Consider the following 17,746-nt stretch of genomic DNA (forward strand, 5'->3'; position numbering starts at 1 on the left):
TAAAACTAATGTAATTAATTTATTTAAATTAATATTGAAAATGTAGATTGAATGGGTTTTTCTGTGCAGCAAAGGCCAAGAAGTAACTCCATCTCTTTGGTCAACAGCCAACGCAGTGTATACTATAAAATTCGAAGATGTTTATACATGCCTAACCTTACATAGATAGGTAGTTGACAAGTTCCAACTTTTCTTTATCTTATTCTTCATGTAGGGCCTCTTAGTCTCCATCTAATCTGATTGATCGTTAATTTTTCCTTTTCTTTTTCAACAACCCATCAGCCAATCTTCGTCTTGAAGAGGTATACTAAGTCTAAAAATGGGTTCTTAATTTGATGGTTTAAACAATTATTCCTCATTTTGTCTCACTTCTATTCTATGCATCTTACTGGATCAACTGAAGCTTAAATTATTCATTAAGAATTGCATCGGATTGTTTTGAAAATTCAACCAGTTAGACCAAGTAAATTTTCTCAAGAAAAAAAAAAAAGAATTATTACACAGATTAAGAGTACTATTAATCCATGGAAACCGCTAAAAAAATATCTAACTCAATGTGCACGCTTAGCGAATAATTTCTTGTAGAATAATAAATCTTCAATTAAATTGATAAGAATCCAAGTAACCCTCTTTTTATAGCAGTGGGCAGGACCAACCCAATTCCATTATCAGCCTTTTATAAAGTTTGACCTTCACCTCTCTCTCTCTTTCTCTCTTTTCCATGCAAAGAAAATGGGAAATTCAGTAGGCTGTTTCAGCTCAGCCCAGGAGGATCATCTCACAAAGAAAACCTCTAATTCCTCTTCCAATGTAAAAAAAGATCCTGCCTTCTTTTTACCTTCTCTTTCTTCTTCAAAGAAACAGAATAATAATATCGACAACATCAACAAAGAGCAGCTTGATGAAGATTTAGCTGAACAAGCTATTGCTGCAGCTATGCTTTTTCGTCATCATCAAAGAAACGGCACTCTTCCATTCCCAAGATCCTCTTCTGTATCTTCTACTTCTCACCAGGGATCCAATAAGAAGCATTCTTTTACAAAAAGTTCCAGTTCTAGACAACGATCTCTCGCTGATCCTTTGTTCAAACCAAGTCAGCTTGTTAATCAGGTATGCTTAATTGATTGCACTTGGAAAAAATCATCAATTTCTGGATATTTCGGATTCCTTACTCTTCAATGTTATTTTTCAATCAATTATTAATATGGGTATTTATCAAACCGTAGAGGTTTTTTTTAGCCTTTATTTGAATAGTATTTCTAATCTTTAGCCCTAAAATTCCCACTTTTCACATTTTCTAAAGAGTTTTTTTTTTTTTTTTTAAAAAAAAATTAATTTAATTTTGAATTGTAATATGTTAATTAAAGGGTTCCTTCTATTGTTTTTCTTTTTTAATTTTTAATTTTTCATGTCTTGGGAATATTAAAGGTTGGTTTGGTCAAATCTTGAGTTCTGAAATGAATTTGGATGATGATGTCTTCCACTTTTGCTTCATATAATATTGTATTTGTTTGAACTTTTGTGAGCATTCATTATGGAAATATCTTAACAAATCATGCAATCAAGATCAAAGTCTTCAATTTATTTTATTTTAAAATTTTTTTAGAATCATGTTTCTATCATGGACTTGTCAGATAGATAAAACAATTCAACCCATGAATTTAAATGTCAAAATTTATTTAGTCAAATTCAAAATTATAAGCTGAAAAATTCTTTATAAAATTTTTAAAAAATGTTGCCAGATCATTTGAGGCTTTTAATTATAGTAGTTGTGCAAGTTAAATTACAATTAGGCACTTAGTCAACTATCAGTGCAATATAATTTTAATAAATCTTGAAAATTTTTAAGAGTTTAAAATTCCTTTTTTTAAATATTAGAGTGGGAATATCACAAATTCTTTTATGTTTAGTGTCAATGTAATTTAATAAGTATTTTTATTTATAATAAATAATTACATTGGTGATCATGCCATTTGTTTATGAGTTATTATTTTAAATACATTACAATTAAAGAAAATTACATATAATTTGTTTTTTATAAAAAATTATTATTTAATCTTTATATTATAGAAAACTTATTATTTAGTTAAATGTATATAATATTTTAAAAAGTTTACTGATTGTTCTTATATTAATTTTAATAATTAAGCATTATAAAAAAGTTTTTACATAATTAATAATTTTTTAATTATAAATATTAAATAATATAATTAATGGCTTAAATTAATATAAAAATTAATTAATAGATTTTTTTAAAATATTAAAAATATTTTAATATATTTTTTAAAATTTAAAAATTAATTAAAATTTTTTTTCATAATATATAAATTAATTACTAAATATACAGTGGTTACAATGGTTTCTAACCAAAAAAGGCCCCACCAACCATAGGGCTTTTTGCAATTTTTGCCCCCTGTAGCCCATAGTTCATTGCAAGCCCACTTCTTTTCTGCTGTCCAAGTTGATCTAAATTTGATTTTTGGAGGCCCAAAAAATTTGACTCCAAAAGAACTGATCCAACCAAATCGTGCCAAATAATACTTTGATTTGATTTGATTTCCTTATAAATTTGCTTCATTTTGTAAACAAAAAAACAAAAAAAACACTGTAGTTTGATTATTCAATTATTCAATTTAGTCTGATTCAAAGCAAACCGATGGATTACATAACCCTATTTGCAACAAGCCTATTACAAGGGAAAAGCATAAACAAAAAATCCTTCTCAGTGGTTTAGGTATAATACAAAGATACTTGTGTGTTTCAGGATCTAAAGATTGAAGATGCTGAAACCAAACATTTGATACTTGTCCATGGAGGTGGGTTTGGAGCCTGGTGTTGGTATAAAATCATAACACTTCTAGTGGAAAGTGGCTTCACAGTTGATGCAGTTGACCTCACTGGATCTGGCATCCATTCTTCTGATACTAATACCATTATGAATCTATCTCAATACACAAAGCCCCTTACTGATATTTTCCACAAGCTCCATCAAGGAGAGAAGGTCTGTCACTCTTATCCTCACTCTTCTCCATTTACAATTTACTATCATATCTATAGATATATAGATGTATTTTCAGATGAAAATCAAAAAGAAAGAGCAAAACTCGAACTTAAATCTACCGAATGAGTTAAAGCTTGAATCTACTTATAGAAAGTGGAATAGAAGTTGATCAGTTTCGAACGAATGAATAATAGTTTACGAAAGAAAATTGAATTATTTAAATCTTTAGAGATTAACAACTAATTTTTGAATACGAGATATCCACCCTAATTTTCATGGATGAATTTAAACAATGACACATTTAAAGAAATCAATATTAGATCTTTCGATTGCTTGACCAAATTGAATTAAATATATTGGGGTAATTTTCACCTATAATTATTAAACTTTAGTCACTGATTTATTGCAGTCACTAAATTTCAATGTAGGTAATATCGGTATCTTATATATTTTATATGTATCGAGTTTTTTACGTTGAAACTAATAATGTAGGTGATATTGGTGGGACATGATATTGGTGGAGCTTGCATATCATATTTGATGGAGATGTTTCCATCTCAGATTGCTAAATCTGTTTTTATTGCTGCAACAATGTTGCAAAATGGCCAGAGTGCTCTTGATGTATTATCCCAACAGGTATGTAATTTAAAATCCAAATAAAGTTACCAATTCCTAGAATTTAAGAGTGTGAACGGCATTTTTCTCAGTTTATTTGGAATTATTTCACTTCGTAATAATAGTTCAGAGACAGATTTGAATCGAAAAATAAAATTTAATATTTTTAATTTCTGTTATATAGTTGAGATCAAATTTATTTATTTTTTTAATGTCATAAGGGCAAGAATTGGTGGCCTCCCCATGCGTACACCCTCATCCATTAAATGAAGCATTGTGTATTTCATTTCTTTTTGACTAAAAATGTTTCTTCACATGGCCAACTGCTCAATAATTCATAGTTCATAAGTGTCTTCTATTGGCATGTGTGTCCTATACCAAAAGTTGATAAAGTTAGGTTGCTTCCAAGTAACCTTACCAAGAACAATAATTTTGGCCCATGATAGAAAAAAAAGAAAGGAAAAAACATTTGAGGGTAAAATCACTATCAGGTCCATATGTTTTATAAAAATTAACTATGGAGTCCTATTCTTTACAAGTGATTTAGAAATAAGGACTAAAGAGTTAATTTTGATGAAATACAGGGACTTAATAGTAATTCACTCAATATTAGTCCTGAGACTTTGATATCTTATTTGGACACAATTGATCAAGTCACCTAGTACTTCTTGGATTAATATAGATTCTCATGGTGACTTCAGACAGGATCGAATGATCTGATGAGACAAGCTCAGGTATTTCTTTATGCAAATGGGAAGGATAAACCTCCAACAGCTATTGACCTTGACAAGGAGTTTTTAGCAGATTTATTGTTTAACCAGAGTTCAGCTAAGGTAAAATTTTCACATTTCCTTGGGTGCATAATCCTGATTCTTAAAAAAATGCCCTAAAACCTAAGTTATTATAAAATAAAATTTAGGATGAATTTGTATAAAATTTCTAAATTTTTATAAAAATTTACTAGTTTATCTATATTTTAAAATCACTCGATTAAAATATTTTTGTAAAATTTAATTTTTTAATTTTTCTTTTAAAAAAAATATTTAGTTTCATGAAAAAACTCACTAATTGATCTTTCGATTTTGAAAAATACATTAAAACATCTTTAATTTTTTAAAAAATCTATTAATTTATACCATTCATTGATTTTAGCCATTAAATATTTTACTATTTAATCACCATGATTTAAAAAAAAATTATTAATTAATTTCTTAATTTTATAAAAAGTTTACTAACTAATTTCTATGTATGAAGGATATAATTTTAAAAAATTTATTAATTAATTTCTCAATTTTATAAAAAGTTTACTAACTAATTTCTATGTATTAAGGATATTTTAAACTTTTTATAATATTTAATGGTTAAAACTAATGAAAAGATAAATTATTAGACTATTTGAAACGATAAAGGCATTTTAATATATTTTTAAAAATTGAGAAATTAATTAGTAAGTTTCTTTATAACATAGAAATTAAATAGTAATTTCTCTAAAAAAAACTGTTAATTGTCTTGAATATTTATATTGTTTAGTCCTTATAATTTTAAATTTACATACTATTTTATATATATAATTTTAAATATTTTTACTAATTAATTTTTCTGATTGAAATTAAATCAAGTTGACTAAAAATTTATTTAATATAATGATTAAAGAGTTCAATTTTATAAAATAGATTGACATTCTAATTTAATGATTTTGAAATATAGACGAACTAGTAAATTTCTTAAAATTCAAGGATCCGACAGTAATTTTCCTTTAAAAATTTATGTATCATTTGCGCTTTGACACAACCTTCTGACAGGGTAACATCCTCTTACATCCAAATTGTAAATTTCACATGCATCTCAGGACATAGCTCTGGCATCAGTATCAATGAGACCAATCCCATTTGCTCCACTTGCAGAGAAGCTTTCTCTTTCAGACAAGAACTACGGCTCCATACGACGATTTTATGTAAAAACTCAAGAAGATTGTGCAATCCCTGTTTCTCTACAGGAATCCATGATAGAATCCAATCCTCCAGAACAAGTTTTCCAGGTTAAAGGTTCTGATCATGCACCATTCTTCTCAAAGCCTCAGGCTCTGCATAGGATTCTGATAGAGATATTGCAGATTCCACCAAAGCAAACCTAAGACAATGGTAACAGGCAGGCAATAATGTTTTGGCATCCAAGTTAGATATGGTCAAAGCTGAACATGTGCCTGCATATGCCATTAGTTGTTGTCCACGTGTTTTGTTCATGTAATGAGAACCTCCATCTGGCATCTTTTTGTCTCCAAGAAAGCTTAATTTCTGTCCTCGTAATCTTTGTTTGCTTTGATAGGGAGCAAGATTCATATTCTTGTCATATTATTGATGTAAATAAGTGAAGACTGTGTGGACATAAAGGATTTTTTATTTTATTTTCTTGAAATGCTAATAATATAATAATCTGAAACATATGAAATTAGTTATTCTTGCTATTTTTTTAATAAGTGTAATTGTTCATGTAATGAACTCAAATTCAATAACTCATAGCATTAGACATGATTCCAAAACCACTAAGAAAAAGTCATTGCTAACCATTCTTATTATATTGCATACATTTATTGTGAAATTATAAAAATTTAAAATGAATGATTAGTGGTAAGTAGAATATGTATGAGTTTTTAATTTTGTTTAGTTTTGTACTGTTAAAATAATTTCATGGGAAATAAAGCATCTTGATAAATTGCACTTCTTTAATAAATGTAATGTAATTTACTAATTAATTATTTAATTGGTTAGACTTCAACTTCAAGCTATATTATAGATATTGTTATTTTTATGAATTAAAAATAAGCTTATTTTGTGGGAAGTTAATTTAGATGAACTATTGTTCTTATATATATACTCAAATAACCAATACGCCCTATACTAACTAGTTAAATTTATTTGCATTCTACTGTCAAGTTAGACAATAACGTCATCATCTTAATGAACATTATAAATTAATATTTTATATAATCTAAAGAGATAATTATTGATATTGTTGAGATTAGTTTGATGATGTGGTAAGAATGAAACTAGACTGCGATCAGCTAGAACATGTAAAAGAGGAAATGTGAGAGGTGGTAGATGTTCACGACAGTCATTTTAACGCTCAAGTTAGTATCTTGAAGAATAGAGAGAATGCAATGAATTATTTAGAGATTGTGTAGTATTAGAGATAGAGTGATGCGGAACCTCAGCCTATTAGAGACTAAAACGACACATACCCTAATAAAAAGAACTTAGTTAAAAAAATAATTCTCCAATCTAAATCACCCTTAATTAACATACAATTAAGAACACTTATAACTGATTGTTTTTAACAGCAGTAAGAATAAGAATCATACAAGTTAGTATCAAACATTGTTCGTGATGCAATGTCAAGAACCAAGATCTCTCTTAAACTCTCAAAGAAGAATCGTGTAAAGCAATTGTATTGAATAATTGATAATCTGTGTACGATATGAAAAAAAGAGATGTTTTATATACCTGGGACACCCTAGCCTAATTAATTAATAATAATAATAATAATAATAATAATAATAATAATAATAATAATAATAATAATAATAATAAGTAAAAACCTAAATAAAGACACATGATCTTTGCCACTTCCCACTACTATGCATAGACCCATGATCTATGCTACTACCCACTACTCTGCATCTATCCATGATCTATGCCACTATTCACTACTGGATAATTACACATTACTAGTTAACTACCCACTACTAAATAATTACCCACTATAAATACAAAATTTGAATCGTTAATAAGGACACATTCGGCCTAATTGACTTGGAATGACCAGATTGTTCTTCAACTTCAAAATGAACTTGAAAAGTTTCAACATATTCCTTCATGAATCCTTAAAGTGCTTCCTTCAATCTCTTGGATCTCAACCTTGTAATTAGTCCTTGAGGCAATGCTAGCTCATCATTTTTTGTATTGTTGGTTGTGCTTACATCATCCCATCTCTCTTGAAAAGGATTCGTCCTCGAATCTGTACCAAAATCAAAAGGAGACAAATCATAAATATTAAAGGTAGCACTTACACCAAACTCACCTGGCAGATCAATTATATATGTATGCGTTGTTATTGATTCGTTCCAACACTTGATATGATCCATCCTCTCGTGCATCGAGTTTTGATTTCCTTTGATTCGGAAATCTCTCCTTTCGCATATGGATCCAAACCCAATCACCTAGCCTGAATACAACTTTCTTGCGACCCCTATTGGCTTGTTTCTCATACATTCTGTTACGCTTCTCAATATGCTCACGCGCTTTCATGTATATTGATTTAACCATTTCAACATTCCTTTTCCATCTAAATCAGACAACTCGTTCAAAGGTAAAGGCATTAAATCTAATATAATTAATGGATTAAAACCATACACAATCTCAAAAAGGTGAATAACCAGTAGAAGAATGGACAGCGCGATTATAAGCAAATTCAACATATGGCAAATATTCTTCTCAAGTTTTTAAGTCCCTACCCACAATAGCACGAAGTATAGTTCCTAAAGTCCTGTTCACAACTTCAGTTTGGCCATCAGTTTGTGGATGACAAGTAGTATAAAATAAAAGTTTAGTACCTAATTTCCCCTACAAAACACGCCAGAAATGACTAAGGAACTTAGAATCTCTATAAGAAACAATAGTCCTAGGTATACCATGTAGACGGACTACTTCCCTGAAAAACAAATCAGCTATGTTCGTTGCATATCAGTTTTATGACATGGAATAAAATGTGTCATCTTACTAAAGCGATCTACAACAACAACACTGAATCTCTACCTTTTTTTGTCCTAGATAAACCTATCATAAAATCCATAGATATATCAGTCCAAGGAGTATACAGCCCATGTGGCAAGGACTTAGATTTAACTTGTTTACATGCAAAGCATTGAGCACAAATTTTCTCTACATATTTTCGCATATTAGGCCAATAAAAGTGTTCATTCAACATGTCTAAAGTCTTTTACACACCAAAATGTCCCATTAACCCTCCTGAATGTGATTCTCTAACAAGCAACTCACGCATTGAACAATTGAGTATGCATATTTATTTCCCCCTAAAAAGAAACCCATTATGCAAATAAAACTTGTTAAACGCCCTATATTCACATGCCTTAAATACATCAGCAAAATCAGTATCATTCTCATATATATCTTTCAAATGCTCAAATCCTAATAACTTAGAACTAAGTACGGAAGTCAATGCATAACGTCTAGATAATGCATCAGTAACCACATTCTCTTTACTTTGCTTGTATTTAATCACATAAGGAAAGATTTCGAGATACTTAACCCACTTACTATGTCGCTTGTTCAACTTACCTTGTCCCTTAAAGTGTTTGAGAGATTGATGATCGGTATGAATCACGAACTCATTAGGCAGCAAGTAGTGTTCCCAAACTTCAAGAGCCCTAATCAGTGCGTAGAACTCTTTGTCATAGGTTGAATAGTTCAAATATGCGCCACCTAACTTCTCACTAAATATGCTATGGGTCGGCCTTCCTGCATAAGAACAACACCAATACCAATCCTAGAAGCATCATATTCGATTTCAAAGGTTTTAGAAAAATCAGGTAACCTTAAAACAAGAGTAGTAGTAAGTTTTTCTTTTAATGTATTAAATGCAAGTTCCTGTTCTTTACCCCCATTTAAACCCTACAACCTTTTTAATGATCTCATTTAGAGGTGCAGCAATAGTGCTGAAATCTCTAACAAACCTCCTATAGAAGCTTGCTAATCCATGAAAGGATCTCACCTCATTAGCATTCTTAGGTGTAGGCCATTCTGGATAGCCTTAATCTTTTCAGTATCTGTCTCAACTCCACGTAAACTAACAACAAATCCTAGAAATATGACACTATCAGTACAAAATGTGCATTTCTTAAGATTAGCATACAATTCATGATCATGCAACTTCTATAGGATAAGTTCAACATGCCTAATATGATCATCCAAGTTTCAGCTATAAATCAATATATCATCAAAATACACAATCACAAACTTACCTAGGTAATCACGCAAAACATGATTCATTTATCTCATAAATGTGCTAGGTGCATTAGTTAAGCCAAAAGGCATCACTAACTATTCATATAAACTATATTTAGTCTTAAAGGCAGTTTTCCACTCATCATCTAGCTTCATCTTAATTTGATGATAACTACTTTGCAAATCACTTTTGGTAAAGAAAACAGCACCATATAATTCTTCAAGCATATCATCTAATCTAGGAATAGGATGGCAATATTTTACAGTGATTTTGTTGATCGCACGACAATCAACACACATACGCATTGTTCCATCTTTCTTTGGAACCAACAAAACAGGTACTGCGCATGGACTGAGGCTCTCCCTGATATGTCCCTTAGCTAGCAACTCATCAACTTGCTTTTGCAATTCCTTTGTCTCCTCAGGATTACTCCGGTAAGCTGGACGGTTTGGAATCTGAGCTCCAGAGATAAAATCGATCTGATGTTCTATTCCCCTAATAGACGACAACCGAGATGGCACCTCCTCAGGAAATATATTCGCAAAATCCTACAACAACTTAGAAAAAGAACTAGGCAATTCATCAGTAGGGTTAGTCTCAATCATAAAATTGGAACTAAAATGCAACATAATCAAAACTTTCTTCCCTAAGTATGCTTTCTTCAACTCTCTCTCTTTACAATAAAAGGAAGACTTGCTGAATTCTTCACTCTTCTCACTCAGCTCTCCTTTTACCTCCACACTCACTAATGTTTTCTCTCCTGCACATCTCTCATTTTTATCCTTTCTTGTGCAGTCACTCTCCTTTGGGCCATTTGAAACATTCTTTTTACTACTGGCCTCTTTTCCCTCATTCTTTTTACTTGTCTCACCTCCCTTACCTAATTTAGCAGATTGTTGTAATTTTACTTGATCTGCATATACATCTTTAGGAGATAATAGTACAAATATATATTTTACACCAAGAAACGTAAAAGAAAACCTATTACTATACTCATCATGAATGACACGCCTATCAAATTGCCATGGTCTACCTAACAAAATATGTTCAGCCTACATGGGTACAATATCACAAGTAACCTCATCTACATACTTACCAATAGAAAATGACACTTTACATTACTTGGTTACCTTTGTCTCGCCACTATTATTCAACTACTGAAGTCTGTAAGGATTATGGTGTTTAATAGTTTATAGTCCTAATTTATCAACTAAAATAGTACTATCACAATTAACTTGACTACCCGAGTTTATTATTATGCAATAGACTTTACCACCTATCAAACAACGAGTGTGAAAGATGTTTTCACGCTGTTCAATTTCCTCTTCTTTAATAGAAATATTTAAAGTACGCAATATCACTAAGGGCTCTCCCTAAACAAGATACTCTTCTATCTTTACATCAGAACAATCTTCTAAAGGTGGTATTTCATCAGAATCAGAGTCAGTTTCGGAGACTATCTCATCTCCCCTCACTATCATGGCACGTTTATTAGCACACTCATTGGCATAATTTCCACGCCCTTTACATTTAAAGCACTGAATATCTCTAATCCTATTAGATTTAGGGGCTTATTCATTTTTACCATGAGAATTAGATGTTTCTTTGGAAGGTAACGTGCCTTTTTGAGTTGAAGACTTATCAAACCTTTTAGGATCAGCCTTGGTGTTCCATTTGGAACCCCATTTGCTATTGGAGTTTTGAGTAGCCCTGTTACTCCCCCATCTACTTCGGCCTCTTTGTCTTTCCACCTTAATGGAAATATTCACCAAGTCTTCCAAATCAACATATGGTTGCAAATCAACCACATCAGTAATCTCCTTGTTTAGACCACCAAAGAAACGAGCCATAGTCTGGTCTTCCTCCTCCACTATGTTTGCTTTGATCAGGAGCAACTCCATCTCCTTATGATACTCATCAACAGATTTTGATCCCTGGGTTAATCTTTGCAACTGATGATGGAGATCTCTATGGTAATAAGTAAGCACATATTTCTTCCTCATGATTCGCTTCATCTCTTCCCAATAAGCAATGGGTAACTCTCCATTCCTTCTCCTAGATTTCACAAGCTCATCCCATCATATTAGTGCATAATCTGAAAACTCAAGGGCAACAAGTTTTACCTTTTTATCGTCGGAATAGCTTTGACAGTTAAAAACCATCTCCACTTTATGCTCCCACTCTAAATAGGCATCAACAGCAGCCTTACCATTGAAGCTCGGAATCTTCATCTTTATGGAGTTCATATTATTATCTACATAGGGTACATGATCATTGAACTTTCTGGCTCGGAAAGGGGCTGATTGTGCCTCATTTTCCCCTTCATAGGATGGATCGTGTGTATCATCATCTCTCTAATTAGACTTGCCTTTTGAAGATTTAAGGTTGTCCTCAAGGTTATCTATTCTCAAATTTAGCTTATGAAGCTATCCATGAAAGCTTTATACATAACTTTAAGAGCAAATGTTGGGTCAGAAGTATCACCAATATTATGCCCATACATTATAGAAAAATTCACAATTCTCTCAACTCACGTGTTTAACTTTCAAGCACTCACTTAGTATCTCAAAAGTGTACTTTAGAATAAAAACTCAATAAGCCTAACTTGTATGATTCAAATAACAAGGAAAGCAAAAAAAGACCTAACAAAAAAAAAAGATAGGAAACAACACTAGATGCAAACTGACCAAAATGAACAAACGGATTGATTTAGCACACAAAAGTGAGATTTCTTGTACTAAGTGTAATTAGATGTTCAACAATGTGCAATTTATCAAACTAAGTGTAAGGAACCAACAGACACAAAGACACCAAATTGACAAACTAAGAATCAAAATTGACAAGACGGATGTGCTTAACACGAAGTTTCCTTAAGCATGCGATCCTGGGTTAACTAATGTTAATATTGACTCAACAAAAACAATTCAAAGCAAGCAAACAAAATAGACGCTTAAAACACCAAATATTAAGTACAACTGTTTTGTGGAAAATACTACCCAAATTGGCTCTAAACCTATCCCAAATATGTATTTCGAATTCCAAGCCCAGAAATATGTTCAAGGTATATGAAATATGATTTATATCAGTAGGTATCAATATCAAAACAAAGTTTCAATAATTAATCCAAAGTTACATAAATTTTTTTCTTTTTTTTCTTCTTTTTGGTATTTTTCTTATATGGACAGAAGTAAAACACTAGAAATACTATTCTAAGAGTGTTAGAAGAGGAGCATACGAATTAGGGCAAAAAACACAAACCAAATCACTAAAGATAGTAATTCCGCCTAAACAAGAATTTAGGGTAAAATTCGATTTGAACAGCAGCTAAACAATGTATTCGACTCTAATAGGTATCCCAAATGGAAAGATCACGAAAAATTGAAGAAAATACACCAGATAACCAAAGTGATATATTCGGCCAATAATGGACAAAATTGAATACAAAGACATAAAGGATAATTAAGAAATTATTACTAAGCCTAACTCTGATACCAATTGATGTGGAACCCCAGCCTATTAGAGACTGAAATGACACATACCCTAGTAAAAAGAACTTAGTTCGGAAAATAATTCCCCAATCTAAAGCACCCTTAATTAACATGCAATTAAGAACACTTATAACTAATTGATTTTAAGAGCAGCAAGAATAAAAATCATACAAGTTAGTATCAAACCTTATTCGTGATGCAATGTCAAGAACCAAGATCTCTCTTATGCTCTCAAAGAAGAATCGTGTAAAGCAATTGTATTGAATAATTGATAATCTGTGTACAATATGCAAAAAGGAGATGCTTTATATACCTAGGGCATCCTAGCCTAATTAAATAATAATAATAATAATAATAATAATAATAATAATAATAATAATAATAATAATAATAATAATAATAATAATAATAATAATAATAATAAGTAAAAACCTAAATAAAGACCCATGATCTTTGTCACTTCCCACTACTATACATAGACCCATGATCTATGCTACTACCTACTACTCTGCATGGATTCATGATCTATGCCACTATCCACTACTGGATAACTACACACTACTAGTTAACTACCCACTACTAAATAACTAGCCACTACTAAATAACTACCCATTATAAATACAAAATTTGAATCGTCAATAAGGACACATTCGGCCTAATTGACTTGGAATGGCCAGATTATTCTTCAACTTCAAAATGAACTTGCAAAACTTCAAAATATTCCTTCATGAATCCTTGAAGTGCTTCCTTCAATCTCTTGGATCTCAACCTTGTAATTGGTCCTTGAGGCAATACTAGCTCTTCATTTTTGGTGTTATTGATTGTGCTTACATCATACCGTACCTTTACCTTTGTGATCGTTCTCCTTTTATACTATAAGAAGATGGAGATAAATATATCTTTTTCTAAGAATCCAGTGATGATGTGGCTGACTGTTCGATAATGAACATCGCCAACTAATGGATTGGTGATCCCGCGATCACGTGCGAAATGGGAATGTGTCTGATAACGGTAATCTTGTGCCAAGACTCGGCCTATCAGAAGAGGGTGAGTCTTGATGATAGTTCGGGTGTTAATGTGTCTAGGTCTTCCTTTCACATAATGAGACAGTGTCTCCCACTTATCAGATTCTTGCCACGTGGCCCCTGATGTAAGCACCCGCATCAGCCCCTGTTTTGTGGTGATAACTCATATCTTATTTTTGGGTGGATGTTATGTAACATCAGAGGTCCCCCACTGGCCTTTGACTCTTTAGGTTCGAAGGTGACCATTTGCCTTTTCGATTTAGGAAACATTGCATGATCTCAGTTGTGAGCATCGTTTCGCTTACTTGTGGTCACCTTATTTTTTGAGCCGCATTTAAAAGTTTGTTGGCTATTTCACTGTACAAGAACCCGCTGTATAAGAACCCTTCTTTTTTCTTTTTAGTTCACGATGGTTTATCATGGGAGAGAGGAGTGGAGGTTCTTCTTCTTCTGTTCTTGTGGGTAACCAAATCTGTATGGAGGATATCATCATGGCCTTTGAAGAACAACTGAAGTCGAGTCTTTCTGAAGGTACAAGTACACTGCTTAGTTCTATGCACTGATTGAGGACTGCAACCAATACGACTATAATGGTTTTTCAGCATTGCGACCTCTGGGCGGGTTGGATTGTGCGAGATTGATTCCTAGAGGAAGGCTAGGAAAGTAGTTGGAGAGATAGCTCTTCTCATGGCCTTTCAGACGGCTCCCTCTCATAGGATGGGATGGATTTTAAGGATTCTGATGTAATAGAGACTTTTGATGTAACAGAGAATTTATTCAAGTCCCTTTCTTGACTCTTTGTAATCTTTTGTAATGAAAATATATGTTTCGTATGCTTGTGTGCTTCCTTTGTTGCCACCATTTTTGCCGAGCGAAGGGAGCTAAAACATATCTTCCTTATCGCCCGTTTAGTTATAAAATAGTTAAAAACATAGGATTAATACCTAGGCCTGTAGCCCTACAGACTGCCATCCTTTTGTCGTAAAATGTCTTAGGAGGATTTGTTAATAAGGATCTTTCACTCGATCTAATTTTTTGTTTGACACCTTCATCCTTTGTCTTTTCGGGGTTGGTATATCTACATTTTTTGTTGTCTGGCATAAACAACTCGATTAATGGGGCCAACGCCTAAATCTGTGGTCGCAAGAGTCGCCTCGTGGCCTGACCTATCAAAAATTACCTTGTGGCCTTACTTAGTGGGACCAGCGCCCGAATGGCCTGGCAAAAATTGCCTTATCGCCTTGCCTAGTGGGACTAACGCTTGAATGGCCTAGAGAAAAATGCCTTATAGCCTGGCCCGGCGAAAACTGTCTTATGGCCTGGCCTGGGTGAAAATTACCTTATGGCCTTGCTTAATGGGACCAATCCCTGAATGGCCTGGCAAAAACTACCTTATGGCTTGGCCTAGCGAAAATTGCCTTACGGCCTTTCTTAGTGGAACTAATGCCCGAATGGCCTGGCGAAAACTGCCTTATGGCCTGGTCTAGCGAAAACTGTCTTATAGTCTTGCCTAGTGGGACCAACACCCGAATGGCCTGGCAAAAACTGTTTTATGGCTTGGCCTGGCAAAAAGTGCCTTATGCCCTTGCTTAATTGGACCAACGCTCGAATGACCTGGCAAAAACTGCCTTAAGGCCTGGTTTAGCCTCTCTTCGAGGGAGGCAATCCCCTCGTTCCTTATTACTAAAGAACAACACATGTGAAAAAGACCTTGTTAATTTGTTATTGATAAAACTTTCTCAGATGATGTTCCAAGAATGGGGAATGACTTGACCATTTAACTTAGTTAGCTTATATGACCCTTGGTGAATAACCTTCGAGACCCTTAATGGTCCTTTTCAATTCTCGCCCAACTTACTAGACCTGACGTTGCCACTAGTTACATCTACTCTTTTAAGGACTAGATCCCCTACGTTGAAGGCTCAAGGCCTAACCTTACTATTGAATGTTCAGAACATCTTGTTTCTACCATTCTGATTGCGGCCTTTTCCCATAGGAATTTTGCTTGGTCCAAATTGAAATGTATTTCTTCAGGAGTCCTTGATATCTCAGGGTATTGTGTCCTGAAGCTGCCTATTTGTATTTCTATGGAAATGATTGTCTCGGTCCCATAGATAAGAGAAAAGAGCATTTCTCCTGTAGCTATCCTGTGGTTAGTTCTATATGCCCATAGTATGTGAGGTAACTCTTTGGTCCAGTTGCCCTTGGCTTGGTCGAGTCTTTTCTTTAGATCCTGTAAGATGGTCCTGTTAGTTACCTCAATCATATTGTTGGTCTGGAGGTGATAGATTGAGCTGAACCTTAAGTCAATTTTCTATTTCTTGTAGAATTCTTTGAACATGGAGCTTACAAATTGAGTTCTATTATTGATGATCACTATTTTTGGCATTTCAAATTGAGTGAATATGTTTTTTCTGATGAAGAAAATCGTTTGTTGGGTGGTGATGAACTATATTGCCTCTGTCTTTGCCCACTTGCTGAAATGATCTACCACAACGATTACGAACTTTCTTCACTCGGTTGCCTTAGGGAACGGGCAAAGAATGTCTATCTCCTACTGAAAGAAAGGCCAGGGACTTCCAATGGCCGCTTACATTGCTCCCGGGGTCCTTGGGATGTTTGCATGTACTTGGCATCTTTGACACCTCTGGACAAGCTGCTTCATGTCTTTCATTATCATCGGCCAGTAGTATCCTTATCTAAATGTTTTCTGACCAATTGTTCGGGCTCTTTTTTGGCTCCCGCAATCACCTTCATGGATATCCCTTAAGATTTCTTATCCTTCCTCCTCAGTAACACACCGCAGCCATGAATGTATTAAGGACCTCCTGTATAACCAGCCATCAATTAGTGCATATTTAGAAGACTTTCTTATTACCTGTTTGGCTGATATTCATCGACTGAAAGATCATCTTGTGTCAAAAATTTGTATACTGGCATCATCCATGATTCCCCTTCTTCTATGTGAAAGGACTCTTCCACTGCCGTTGCTAGAGTGTACAATTCCTCGAATTGAAACGATTGGGTCAAGTGTTGTTTGCCCGCCGCTGCCATCTTGGCTAGAAGATCCGCCTCTTTATTATTGCCTCTGGCCACTTGGAAAAGTTCGTAGCTACCCTGCCCATCTTTAATCCTGACCATTAGGGATCAAACCTTCTCCTCGTATTTAATAAGGTTTGGTTCTCGGATTCTGAATTGTCCCTAACATTGATTAACAACTAATTGTAAGTCACTAAAAATAATGAATTTTTATATACCTAATTCCTTGATGATTCTTAGGGCCGTTATTATAGTCTCGTATTCGGCTACATTGTTAGTAGCATTTAAGGCGAGTTTGGGTGCATATTGAAGCTTTATTCCTATCTGAGATTACAATAAGATCTCACTTCCTAAACCCCCAGCTCTGCAAGCTCCGTCTGCCTAGACCTTCCAGTCCTCTGTGTTCTCCTTTAAGGACCCTGAAGGTTTTTGTAATACCCGGCTCGAGTCCGGCATCGGAATTCCTATAGTCCGGTGGAATCTCGGGTGTCGGAACCCTCGAGAAGGGTATTCATATGTTTTCCAAGGTATTTTCACTTGTTTTCATGTTTTGAAGT

At 33.5% G+C, this 17,746-nt stretch overlaps 1 protein-coding gene across 1 annotated transcript; it reads left to right on the forward strand.

Moving 5' to 3' along the window:
* Position 1: 1 nt before the first annotated feature.
* Positions 2 to 6,067, forward strand: LOC110615511 (putative methylesterase 11, chloroplastic). Its single transcript, XM_021757385.2, has 5 exons — positions 2 to 1,110; positions 2,765 to 3,001; positions 3,494 to 3,637; positions 4,318 to 4,449; positions 5,466 to 6,067. The coding sequence occupies exons 1-5, from the start codon at positions 733 to 735 to the stop codon at positions 5,748 to 5,750; spliced, it is 1,176 nt and encodes a 391-aa protein (XP_021613077.1). The 5' UTR covers positions 2 to 732; the 3' UTR covers positions 5,751 to 6,067.
* Positions 6,068 to 17,746: the final 11,679 nt, after the last annotated feature.

This window comes from Manihot esculenta, chromosome 5 (genome assembly GCF_001659605.2).
Source record: "Manihot esculenta cultivar AM560-2 chromosome 5, M.esculenta_v8, whole genome shotgun sequence".
Classification (NCBI taxonomy): domain Eukaryota; kingdom Viridiplantae; phylum Streptophyta; class Magnoliopsida; order Malpighiales; family Euphorbiaceae; genus Manihot; species Manihot esculenta.

Bases quoted from the DNA above. Each gene is read 5' to 3' on its own strand.
- LOC110615511 (XM_021757385.2), top strand. From the start codon at position 733: ATGGGAAATTCAGTAGGCTGTTTCAGCTCAGCCCAGGAGGATCATCTC. The intron at 3,002-3,493 runs GTCTGTCACTCT...CTAATAATGTAG, and splicing joins AGCTCCATCAAGGAGAGAAG to GTGATATTGGTGGGACATGA. The intron at 4,450-5,465 runs GTAAAATTTTCA...CATGCATCTCAG, and splicing joins TTAACCAGAGTTCAGCTAAG to GACATAGCTCTGGCATCAGT.